This window comes from Panthera uncia, assembly GCF_023721935.1.
Source record: "Panthera uncia isolate 11264 chromosome C1 unlocalized genomic scaffold, Puncia_PCG_1.0 HiC_scaffold_4, whole genome shotgun sequence".
Classification (NCBI taxonomy): domain Eukaryota; kingdom Metazoa; phylum Chordata; class Mammalia; order Carnivora; family Felidae; genus Panthera; species Panthera uncia.
In genome coordinates, this window is record NW_026057585.1 from 59,813,651 (window position 1) to 59,827,075 (window position 13,425).

General features: G+C 38.0%; 1 protein-coding gene across 1 annotated transcript in view; it reads right to left on the reverse strand.

Annotated features, from left to right (window-relative positions):
• Window positions 1-13,425, reverse strand: part of PRKAA2 (protein kinase AMP-activated catalytic subunit alpha 2) — an 80,596-nt gene that overhangs the window by 16,042 nt on the left and 51,129 nt on the right. The window contains exons 5-6 of the mRNA XM_049617093.1: window positions 4,870-4,957; window positions 2,642-2,866 (exon numbers count right to left, since the gene is read on the reverse strand). Of these exons, the coding sequence (XP_049473050.1) occupies window positions 2,642-2,866; window positions 4,870-4,957 (313 nt within the window). The remainder of the gene's footprint in view (window positions 1-2,641; window positions 2,867-4,869; window positions 4,958-13,425) is intronic.

The window sequence follows — 13,425 nt, forward strand, 5'->3', positions numbered from 1 at the left end:
TGGATTTTGGTTCAGAAAAATCCCTCCCAGATTTTTTTTTCCATGAAATAAAGTTCCTTTCCTTAAAAAAAAAAAAAAAGAATGCACTAGCATAACAGGGGTGCCTCAGTCAGTTATCCATACGACTTTGGCTAAGTCATGATCTCATGGTTCGTGAGTTCAAGCCCCGCATCAGGCTCTGTGCTGACAGCTCAGAGCCTGGAGCCTGCTTCAGATTCATTCATTCATATTCCCTCCCTCCCTCTCTCTCTCTCTCTCTCTCTCTCTCTCTCTCTCTTCCCCCCCCTTTCCCTCTCCCTCCTTCTCTCTCTCTGCCTCTACCCCGTTCACGCTTTGTCAAAAATAAACGTTAAAAAAAAACCAAAAACAAAAAAAAAAAGAATTCCCATACATTAAAAAACTGAATTTGGATAAATAAAAAATGATAGAAACTATAAATTCAAGTTATTAGTTTGAGAACAGAAATGAATGCCATTATTTTTTTATAACTGGGAGTTTGTACTTGTACTGAATACTATTTTATGTCAACTACATATGCACAAATTACTTCATCCTAAGACTTTTATTTACATTTTTCGTCTAAAGCTTGTAAATATACAACTATCAGTTTTAACACAAGTGGAATCAGTACTTTTCCTATTCTAAATGTATGTGCTGACAGAAACAGGTGCAAATATATGTATCAGCGTCTCTAATTTTCTTTCTAAGGAAAAGACAATTAAGTGACCAAGGTGCTTGGCTGGCTCAGTCCATACAGCATGTTGACTCTTGATCTCAGGGTTGTGAGTTTAAGCCCCAAGCTGGGCATAGAGCTTAATGTTAAAAAAAAAAAACAAAAAAAAAACAAAAAAAAAACCCAAAAACAAACAAAACAAAACAAAAACTGTAAACACAAAAGGTTTTTTTCCTACTAACTTCATTTCCATAACTAAAGTTGGTGCTAATTTACAATCACACGTTTATTTTATGTATGAGGCCTGGAACACTGAAGAAAGGCTAGGGGAGAAAAACAGTATACAAATGGAAAAGCAATCAGTCCCTGCTTGCAGAAGAGATCAGCAGCTACCACGTAAAAAACTACTCCATTTAAACATTCCAAGAGTCACAGGTCTCTACACAGCCATTCCGGCTTGTAAGAGGAGAGATTCTGGAGAGACGGTAACAGAATGTGTTTGTAAATAAATAACTGATGAAATGTTAGGTAAAAACAAAAAAACCCCTAGGAAACGTAACACAGTAAGTAAAAAGTAGAAGGTAAAGAATTACCACGGCTTGTGTATGCTAGATAAAGGTCCTATTCACAGTAACACTGCAAGCTCCAAAGTTTCTCACGTAACAAGAAATCCTTCACAGCCCTAGCTTATTTTTTTATTCAAAATCTTAGCAAAACTTTTAATGCTTTATTTCATCAACCATATGTAAAATACATAAATCTCACCCTGTATTCCATTTGAAATTTATTCACTTTTTTTTTAAGTTTATTTATTTTCAGAAAGAGAGAGAGAACATATGCATGTGTACACAGGGGAGGGGCAAAGAGAGAGGGAGAGAGAGAGAATCTCAAGCAGGCTCCACAATGTCAGCACAGAGCCTGAAGCAGGGCTCAAATCCCACAACTGTGAGTGAGATCATGACCTGAGCCCAAATCAAGCGCTGGACGCTTAACCGACTGAGCCACCCAGGCACTCCTGAAATTTATTCAAATGGTTTCTCAACATATACTACATTCGTGGGCCTTCTAGCATTGTGTGTACTAAGATGAGTAAGACACTCTCTCTACCCTTATGGAGTTATAATTTAGGACTGGAGGAAGACGCACTGAGTAATAGCTAGATAACGAAGCGATAATGAAAAAATAAAACCACGAACAAAATGTGGAAATCACGGAAGTGGAAGCAACTAACGCTGCCTGGAGGAATCAGAAGTAATTTCACAAGGGAGATGCTAAGTAAGAATTATAAAGGATGGATGGAAATCTACAGGGTCAAAAAAGGCAGAAGACGAATCAGAGACAATAATATAAATTAAAACATGAAGGCATAAAATATGTTTTTTGAAGAACAAGGAGAAGCTGAATGTAGCTGAGGCACTGATACCAGTGTGTGGTGGTAAGTGCAGGAGTGAGGCTTCAGGAGAAGGAAATGGAGCCTTATTAGGAAGGGCCTTTGAGGATTTGCTGCTTAAGCTAAAAAGTTTAGAAAACAATCTGAAATATTTAAAAAGATCAGGGCACCTGGGTGGCTCAGTCGGTTAAGCGGCCGACTTCGGCTCAGGTCGTGATCTCGCGGTCCGTGAGTTCGAGCCCCACATCGCGCTCTGTGCTGACAGCTCAGCTCAGAGCCTGGAGCCTCTTTCAGAATCTGTGTCTCCCTCTCTCTGACCCTCCCCCATTCATGCTCTGTCTCTGTCTCAAAAATAAATAAACGTTAAAAAAAATTTTTAAAAATAAAATAAAATAAAATAAAAAAATAAAAAATTAAAAAATAAAAAGATCAGTGACCTGATCAGGTTTGTGTAAAAAGGAAAGCAAAATTCCTATGCTATTAAGTGTTACAGAGACTAACATAAAGCAGGCACTCAATTAGTGTTATTATTATTAATACTACAAAATGCACGTAACAGTCACAAAAAGAATAATCACCTTATATCTTTGATAGTTGCCCGTTTCAGGGGGTCAACCTGCAGCATATGCATCAACAGAGTGGCAACAGAACGATTGAGATATTCTGGGATATAAAAAACACCCCCTCGGATCTTCTTAAATAACGTAGGTACATGCTCATCGTCAAATGGGAGGGTGCCACAAAGGAGAGCATACAAGATAACACCACAGCTCCAGATATCAACTTCAGGACCTGCATACAATCTAAGAAAAAGGATGACAAAAACCTGAAATACAAGTACCACTTTTTCTCATCTGCATGTATACCCTGTTTCTTCATATACATATTACAGACTCAGTCTATACTGATTTGCAGGCCTTCAATGAGGACCATGGCCACACTCCCAACAGTCAATACTTGTTCCCGTAGAGAATTGGTCTATGCAATTACTATTCAAGTTTTCCAAAAGAAAGCAGTATTTTTCTTTGTCACAAACTCACGTAACTTACTAATTGACTAATTAAAAAAAAATAAAACAGGGGCGCCTGGGTGGCTCAGTCAGTTGAGCGACCGACTTCGGCTCAGGTCATGATCTCACGGTTTGTGAGTTTGAGCCCCATGTCAGGCTTTGTGCTGACAGCTCAGAGCCTGGAGCCTGCTTCTGATTCTGTGTCTCCCTCTCTCTCTGCCCCTCCTCCACTCATGCTCTCTCTCTGTCTCAGAAATAAATAAACATTAAAATTTTTTTTTTTAAATAAAACATACTATGGTTGAATTTTTATGGAAACATCAAAGTAGATAACCATAAACTTGAAAAAAACAATACTATAATGTATACGTTAAATCCTTTTATCATAAAACTACAATAAAGAAAATGCATATACAACAGAATTTTTATCCCTGACATGCATATTTTTTACGGAATATTTGAAACATTACAATGCCTAACTAGTCCTACAGCCATCTCTTTGACAGTACTTGTCCTGTATAACATTATCCTGAGTATGACTTTCATTCCAATCACTTGTTAGGTTAACTCACAGGACTAAGGTTAGCTTTGTTACACATAACCTATGCCTGGAATATTAGTTCTTTCTTCTCTCACCTACATAAAAAATATTAAAATGCTCCTGATAGCACACTGACAAACTCAAACCTAGGTCTGAGGTAACAAAGTAAATCTATGTTATTCCAATTAAAAGAATATAATCCACTTCAAAATGGTGCTGCCCATCATTTATATCATTTGCTGTACTGTCCAAAACTCCTATATCTGTTCCTTGCAATAATAACTTTCCTGTATTTTCTCTCAGAGAATTCTGTTAAGTTTTTAAACAGACACTGGTCACTGTAGAAAGTCTTCAGTTTATCACTGCAATCTGTATGAACATTTTTTCTGTATACCAATGGGTAAGCTCCAATCTCTACTTGTACAGTTTAATTTCATGAAGTGACAATACTGTCCCCCCAAAACCTCATTGTTCTAAAAACAAAACATAAAATAATGGTCTATATAGTACCTTATTAAAAATATGTTAATTATTATTTAAGGACTGTCTGATAGGAATAATTGAATATAGCAAATGCTCTTATCTGTACTTTATCAAAATAAAATCAATATTTCTTTCAGTCATTTTTTTAATGGAAAAACTCCCTTAAAATTTTTTTCAATAATTTAGCATCATCACAGACTCATGGAACTTTGAGAACAGACAGAACAAAAGCTCACCTAAGGGTTTTATGATCATCGATATACTTCTTATCTGTTCCTTCAGCACTTTACTCTTTGCTTACATCTTTATTTTATACTCTCTTCTTTTCCTTGCAATGTCTCAGTGACTTACTTTACACCTCTGCACTCTGCACCCGGGAACCTAGGTGTTTTACATATTGCCAGCATATATAGGACCAGGGACACTAATATTGTCCTATCAGGAACTTAATGCTTGAATTCTTTTGTAAGTGTTTCCAACAAACACAACACTTATTCTCTGTTATTACTATATCAGTAATACTATCAAAAATAGGAATAAAAATAATTACACCTGGAAAAAAGAAAAAATCATTAAATATACTCATAACAAAATCTAAACTGTTTAAAAAATTGTTTAATAAAACTATTCTCTCTTAAAGAATGGAAAAATCAAAAGGACAATTTGTTCCTACTGTGTTAATCTTATCCTCTAAACAGAATATATCATAATTAAATGTTATTAAGATGAACAAAAGATTATGAAAAGTTTACTCTCCACCCATCTATTATTACCTGCCTGAGATGACTTCAGGTGCTGCATAATTGGGAGATCCACAACTAGTTCGCAGAAACTCACCATCCGACATCATATTAGACAATCCTGAAAATAAGAGTAACGTTTACTTCATGCTAGATATTTTTAAAAGTAGATATAAGTACGAGGGAAAATATCAAGTCTTTAATGTCCTATACATATTTTTTAATTATTAGAAAAAAAGTAGTGGAAAGTATTTGTTAGACTAGAAAAAAACATTCCAGCATGCTTAAGCTCTAAAAGATAAAGCACATCATGTATGATTCGAATTCCTTTTTCTAAATAAAAATCTTGATTCACCTGACAAATATGAGGTTGTTCTAAATTATATGAACTCTTCTAAACATAAAAGCAACAAAATATTATTTGCCCATTTCTACAGTTGAAAGAATGAAATGGAGCCTATTACTTTTTGTCCTATGCTCTCAAAGCCTTTAAAAATAAAATCTCTAAGTAGAAATCAGACAGGTTCTTATTTATAAAAATTATGTTCCAAAAGCTTTTAATTTGGAAAGCTTATATTCAACACAGAAAAAATAATCTACTGAACCAAAAATCTAACTGGACTATAATATTAAAGAGTTTTTTTGATTTACAAAAGAGAAGGGGCACCTTTTAAAGTTTTTTTTTTGGGGGGGGGAAGGAGTCAACATAGCAGAGCTATAAGTAGGGGGACCCAAAGTTCCCTCGTCCTTCAAACACAGCAATACTGAGGCCAGAAGACGGAATTCCAAGAATCCAGGCTACAGAGTGACAGAAGTATCTCTAGGGGCCCACAGGGACAACTTGGTGGTCCATAGGTGTGTGACTGTCAACTGGGAGAGAGAAAATGGGTGGCACAGGCACAGAGGAGAGGGATCCCTTTCTCTGGAGAGACAAAAGGAAGAGAAAGAGAGGCTGTAGAAGTGTAGGGCTGTATTTGGACAAGAGAAAAACCACAGACCGGGGAATAGAAAAAATAGAGAAAGAACCAATATCTAACACGATCCAGGGTTGCAGGTCTTTCTCCAGACTGGAGCCTGCCGCCCTGTATGCACTCCTGGGGAGGAGGGGAGCCAGACCCAGGCTTGGTAGCGAGCTCAGGGGCGCAGTCAGAGAGAGTAGCCCCCTCCCTTGAGTGCTGTGGGAAGAAGGTATATATCCACTCAAGACAAAAGACCCTGCGGACACCTGCCACCCAGGCCCGGAGTGGCACTACCCCAGAACTGGGGCACACGGAGCATGATCCTTTATGACATCAGGGACTGAATTTAGCCAAGTGCCTGGGAGGTGCAGGAGATGGTGGAGTGGGACAAACTGGCCCTCTTTGTGTCTGCACGGCACTGTGTGGACAGCCTGAACAGAGCAGTGGGAGACATCTGGTCTGGGGAGGAGAGACAGGGGTGTCCCCATTATTCTCCCCATCGCCAACAAGGTTGGGCTTCAGGGAAGGGACAACAGACCCACAGTGCAGGCAGGACCTGCCTACACCAAACCACGCCCCTTCGTGCCTGGTAAATGCATATCTACGGAAGCGAGACTGACACTGAAGCAGACAGTGTTCCAGACCAGCACCGCAGTCACAGGTTCCAAGGCACCATCAGGTATCAGTCCAGTGGTTTTGCATTTTCTGATTTGGCTCTTGGTCAGTTCTTATTTTATATAAATTTTTTTTCTTCATTCCTTTTATTACTTCTAATTCTGATTGGTTTATTTAAGCAGATAATTTTTAATCCATTCTTTTTACATCTCTTCTGTATCTTTTTCTTTTTTTTTTAAATGTTTATTTATGTATTTATTTTGAGAGACAGAAAAAGAGCAGGGGAGGGGCAGAGAGAGAGGGAGACAGAGAATCCCAAGCAGGCTCCACAGCTGTCAGCACAGAGCCCAATGTGGGGCTCAAACCCATGAACCGTGAGATCATGACCTGAGCCTAAGGCAGACGCTTAACCAATTGAGCCACCCAGGCGCCCCTGTATCACCTTCTCTATTTTTCTTTCTCTCTCTCTCTCTCTCTCTCTCTCTCTCTCTGGATTAAGCAATATAGCTTCTCTCTCTGCCTGGTCAATTTTTTGGTTGCTGTTCTTTTCTTTTTAACCACCCGTCATTTCTTTGTATGGGATAAGGCTTCTTCCACCACCACACCCATTTTTAAATTTTCTTCAGAGTTACTTCAATGAACAAATCAAAGCACGCCTAGTAGAAGGTCCAAACTACCATTACGGGTAGCAAGATAAAGCAACCAGAGTCACAACAACAGAGAGCATGCAATACACTCCAAAAACACCTCCTGAAGGGCCAGGTTCTGGACAGTGTGCGACCACTTTTTAATATAATTGTGCTTGCAGGTGCAGGTCATATAACAGGCTATTAAAACACATAAAGGACAGAAAACTAGCCAAAATGATGAAACGGAAGAATTCTCAAAGGAAATTCCAGGAAGAAATGACAGCTAGAGAATTGATCAAAACAGATATAAACAATCTATCTGATCAAGCATTTTGAATAACAGTCATAAGATTAATAGCTAGACTTGAAAAGAACATAGAAGACAGCAGAGAATCTACTGCTACAGAGATCAAAGAACTAAGAAATAGTCACGATGAATTGAGAAATGCTGCAAATGAGGTGCAAAATAAACGAGATGCAGTGACAGCAATAGAAGATAAAATTAGGGAAAACAATGAAGCCAAGAAAAAGAGAGATAAGAAAATGCTAGATCATGAGGGGAGAATTAGAGAACTATGTCATTCAATGAAACATAATAATATCTGTATCCTAGAAGTTCCAGCAGAAGAAGAGAGGGGCAGAAGGTTTACTTGAACAAATTATAGCGGAGAACTTCCCTAATCTGGGAAAGGAAGTGGACATCCAAATCCAGGAGGCAAAGAGAACTCCCTTCAGACTCAACAAGAATAGGTCTTCACCATGGCATATCATAATGAAACTGGCAAAAAAGAAAGATAAAGAGGGAATTCTGAAAGCAGCTAGGGACAAATGGGCCTTAACCTGTAAGAGTAGACACATAACAGTAGAGGCAGACCTGTTCCCTGAAACTTGGCAGGCCAGAAGAGAATGGCAGGAAATAATCAATGTGCTGAACAGGAAAAATATGCAGCCAAGAATCCTTTATCCACCAAGGCTGTCATTCAGAATAGAAGGAGAGATAAAGGTTTTCCCAGACAGACAAAAGCTGAAGGAGTTCATAACCACTAAACCAGCCCTGCAAGAGATCCTAAGGAGGACTCTGTGAGTGGAATGCAGCAAAGACTATAAAAGAACAGAGATATCACCACAAGCATAAAACCTACAGATAACACAATGACACTAAATTCATATCTTTCAGTAAGAACTCTGAATGTAAATGGACTACATGCCCCAGTCAAAAGATAGAGGATATCAGAATGGATTAAAAACAAGATCCATCTATACGCTGTCTAAAAGAGACTCATTTTAGACCTAAGGACACCTTCAGAAAGTGAGGGAATGGAGAACCTCTATCATGCTACTGGAAGTCAAAAGAAAGCTGCAGTAGTCATACTTATATCAAACAAACTAGATTTTAAACTAAAAGCTGTAACAAGATGAAGAAGGAAACTGTATTGTAATTATGGGGTCTATCCATCAAGAAGAGCTAACAATTATAAATGTTTATGCCCCAACACACAGGTTCCCAAATATAGCAATCAATTAATCACAAATGTAAGCAACCTTATTGGTAAGAATATGGTAATTGCAGGAGACTTTAATACTTCATTATTAGCAATGGACAGATCATCTAGGCAGAAAATCAATAAACAAACAATGGCCTTGAATGATACACTGGACCAGATGGACTTGACAGATATATTCAGAATTTTTCATCCAAAAGCAGCAGAATACACATTCTTCTCAAGTGCACATGGAACATTCTCCAAGACAGAACAGTTGCCGGGTCACAAAACAGCCCTCAATAAACATAAAAAAACTGAGATCATACCATGCGTATTTTCAGATCACAACACTATGAAACTTGAAATCAACAACAAGAAAAAGTTTGGAAAGGCATGGAGGTTAAAGAACATCCTACTGAAGAATAAATGGGTCTGGGAATGCAAGCTGGTGCAGCCACTCTGGAAAACAGTTTGGAGGCCCCTCAAAAAATTAAAAATAGAACTACCCTATGACCTAGCAATTGCACTACTAGGTATTTATTCAAGGGATACAAGTGTGCTGTTTCAAAGGGACACATGCACCCCAATGTTTATAGCAACACTATCAACAATAGCCAAAGTATGGAAAGAGCCCAATGTCCATCGATGGATGAATGGATAAAGAAGATGCAGTGTGTATACACACACAAACACACACACACACACACACACACACACACACACACACATATATATAATGGAGTATTACTCGGTAATCAAAAAGAATGAAATCTTGCCATTTGCAACTACGTGGATGGAACTGGAGGGTATTATGCTAAGCGAAATTAGAGAAAGACAAATATAATATGACTCACTCATATGAGGACTTTAAGACATAGATGAACATAAGGGAAGGGAAGCAAAAATAATATAAAAACAAGGAGGGGGACAAAACATGAGACTCTTAAATATGGAGAACAAACAGGGTTACTGGAGGGGTTGTGGGAGGGGGGATGAGCTAAATGGGTAAGGGGCATTAAGGAATCTACTCCTGAAATCATTGTTGCACTATATGCTAACTAATTTGGATGTAAATTTAAAAAATTAAAGTAAATAAATAGGAAAAAAAAAAGAATGGGTCAACCAGACAATTAAAGAAGAAATTAAAAAATATATGGAAGCAAATGAAAATGAAAACACAACAGTCCAAACCTTCTGAGATGCAGCAAAGGCAGTCATTAAGAGGAAAATACACTGCAATTTGGCCTATCTCAAGAAACCAGAAAATTCCAAATACAAACACCTAATCGCTCACCTAAAGGAACTAGAAGCAGAAGAGCAAAGAAACCCCAAAGCCAGTAGAAGAAGAGAAATAATAAAGATTAGAGCAGAAATAAACAATACAGAATCCAAAAAAAAAAGAGAACAGATAAATGAATCTAAGAGTTGGTTTTTTGAAAAAATAAACCAAATTGATAAACTCCTAGCCAGACTTCTTAAAAAGAGAGAAGACCCAAATAGATAAAATCACGAATGAAAAAGGACAGATCACAACCAACACCACAGAAATACATACAATTATTAGAGAATACTATTAAAAATTATATGCCAACAAATTGGACAACCTGGAAAAAATGGACAAATTTCTAGACACCCCCACACTACCAAAATTCAAACGTGAAGAAACAGAAAATTTGAACAGACCCAAATCAGCAAAGAAATTGAATCAGTTATCAAAAATCTCCCAACAGGGGTGCCTGGGTGGCTCAGTTGGTTAAGCATCTGACTTCAGCCTAGGTCATGATCTCGTTGTTCCCAAGTTTGAGCCCCACGTTGGGCTCTGTGCTGACAGCTCAGAGCCTAGAGCCTGTTTCAGATTCTGTGTGTGTGTGTGTGTGTGTGTGTGTGTGTGTGTGTGTGTGTCTTTCTGCCCCTCTCCCACTTGTGCGCGCTTCTCTCTCTCAAAACCAAATAAAGCATTAAAAAAAAAAAAATCTCCCAACAAATAAGAGTCCTGGACCAGATGGCTTTCCCGGGGAATTCTACCAGACATTTAAAGCAGAGTTAATACCTATCCTTCTCAAGCTGTTCCAAAAATAGAAATGAAAGGAAAACTTCTGGACTCATTCTACGAAGCCAGCATTACTTTGATTCCCGAACCAGAGACCCCACAAAAAAGGAGAATTACAGGCCAATATCCCTGATGAACATGGATGTAAAAATTCTCAACAAGATACTAGCAAATCGAATTCAATAGTCTATTAAAAGAATTATTTGCCATGATCAAGTGGAATTCATTTCTGGACTGCAGGGCTAGTTCAATATTTGCAAATCAGTGTGATACATCACATTAATAGAAGAAAGGATAAGAACCACATGATCTCAATAGATGCAGAAAAAACATTTGACAAAATACAGCATCCTTTCATAACAAAAACTCTCAAGAAAGTCGGGATAAAAGTAACATACGTTAACATCATAAAAGCCATATATGAAAAGTCCACAGCTAGTATCATCCTCAAGGGGGAAAAACTGAGAGCTTTCCCCCTGAGATCAGGAACATGACAGGGATGTCCACTCTCACCGCTGTTATTTAACATAGTGTTGGAAGTCCTAGCCTTAGCAATCAGACAACAAAATGAAATAAAAGGCATCTGAATTGGCAAAGAAGTCAAACTTTCACTTTTCACAGATGACATGATACTCTACATGGAAAATCCAAAAGACTCCATCAAAAAGCTGCTAGAATTGATACGTGAATTCAGCAAAGTCACAGGATACAAAATCAATGTACAGAAATCAGTTGCAAAGATGTAAAAGATCTGTATGTTAAAAACTATATAAAACTTACGAAAGAAATTCGAGAAGACACAAAGAAATGGAAAAACATTCCATGCTCACGAATTAGAAGAACAAATACTGTTAAAATGTCAATACTACCCAAAGCAATCTACACATTCAATGCAATCCTAATCAAAATTACACTGGTATTTCTTCTCAGAACTAGAACAAATAATCCTAAAATTTGTATGGAGCCACAAAAGACCCTGAATAGCCAAAGTAACGTGGAAAAAGAAAACCAAAGCAGGAAGCGTCACAATCCCAGACTTTAGCCTCTAGCACACAAAGCTGTAATCATCAAGACAGTATGCTTTTGGCACAAAAACAGATACATAGACCAATGGAATAGAGAACCCAGAAGTGGACCCACAAATGTATGGCCAGCTAATCTTTGACAAAGCAGGAAAGAGTATCCAATGGAAAAAAGACCGTCTCCAGCAAACAGTGGTGGAAGAACTAGAAAGCAACATGCAGAAGAATGAAACTGCACCACTTTCTTACACTATGCACAAAAATAAACTCAAAATGAATGAAAGACCTAAATGTGAGACAGGAAACCATCAAACCCTACAGGAGAAAACAGGCAACAACCTCTTTGACCTCAGCCGCAGCAAATTCTTACTCGACATGTCTCTGAAGGCAAGGGAAATAAAAGCAAAAATGAACTATTGGGACCTCATCAAGATAAAAACCTTCTGCACTGCAAAGGAAATAATCAACAAAACTAAAAGGCAACTGACCAAATGGGAAAAGTTATTTGCAAATGACTTATCAGATATCAGATAAAGGGTTAGTATCCAAAACCTATAAAGAACTTACAAAACTTAACACCCAAAAAACAAATAATCCAGTGAAGAAACAGGCAGAAGTCATGAATGGATATTTTCCAAAGAAGACACTCAGATGGACAACAGACACATGAAAAGATGCTCAATGTCACTCATCATCAGGGAAATACATATCAAAACCACACTGAGATACCACCTCACACTGGTCAGAGTGACTAAAATTAACAACTCAATCAACAACAGATGTTGGCAAGGATGTGGAGAAATGGGAACCCTCTTGTACTGTTGGTGGGAATGCAAAGTGGTGCAGCCACTCTGGAAAACAGTGTGGAGGTTCCTCAAAAAATTAAAAATAGATCTACCCTATGGCCCAGAAATACCACTGCTAGGAATTTGGCCAAGGGATACAAGAGTGCTGATTCATAGGGGCACATGTACCCGAATGTTTATAGCAGCGTTTTGAACAATAGCCAAATTGCAGAAAGAACCCACATGTCCATTAACCGATGAATGGATAAAGAAGATGGACTACTACTTGGCAATGAGAAAGAATTAAATCTTTCCATTTGCAACAACATGAATGGAACTAGAGGGTATTATGCTAAGTGAAATAAGTCAGTCAGAGAAAGACAGGTATCATATATTTTCACTCATATGTAGAATTTGAGAAACTTAATGGAGGACCGTGGGGAAGGGGAAAAAATAAGTTTCAAACAGAGAGGAAGGCAAACTATAACAGACCCTTAAATACAGAGAACAAACTGGGGGTTGCTGGTGGGGGGGAGGGAGAGGGAAAAATGAGTGAAGAAAACTGAGGAGGGCACTTGTTGGGATGAGCACTGGGTGCTGTATGTAAGTAATGAATCATGGGAATCTACTCCTGAAGCCAAGAGTACACTGTATACACCGTATGTTAGCTAACTTGACAATAAATTATGAAGAAATAAATTTTTTTAATTTTAAAAAGAAAAGAAAGTGAAGCAGGGAAACTAGTTTCCTTGTTTAAAAAATTTTTTTAATGTTTATTTATTTCTGGTGGGGAGGGGCAGAGAGAGGGGCGGGGGACAGAGGATCTGAAGTGAGCTCTGTGCCAACAGCACAGAGCCTGATGTGGGGTTCAAACTCATGAACTGTGAGATCATGACCTGAAGTAGGACACTTAACCAATTGAGCCACTCGGGTGTCCCAAAAGGGGCCTGCCCAAGTTTCCTAGTTTTTAAAGATTATACAAAATTAGACAATATTATTATTATTATATATTTATATATATTTATATATAATTATATTATATTTA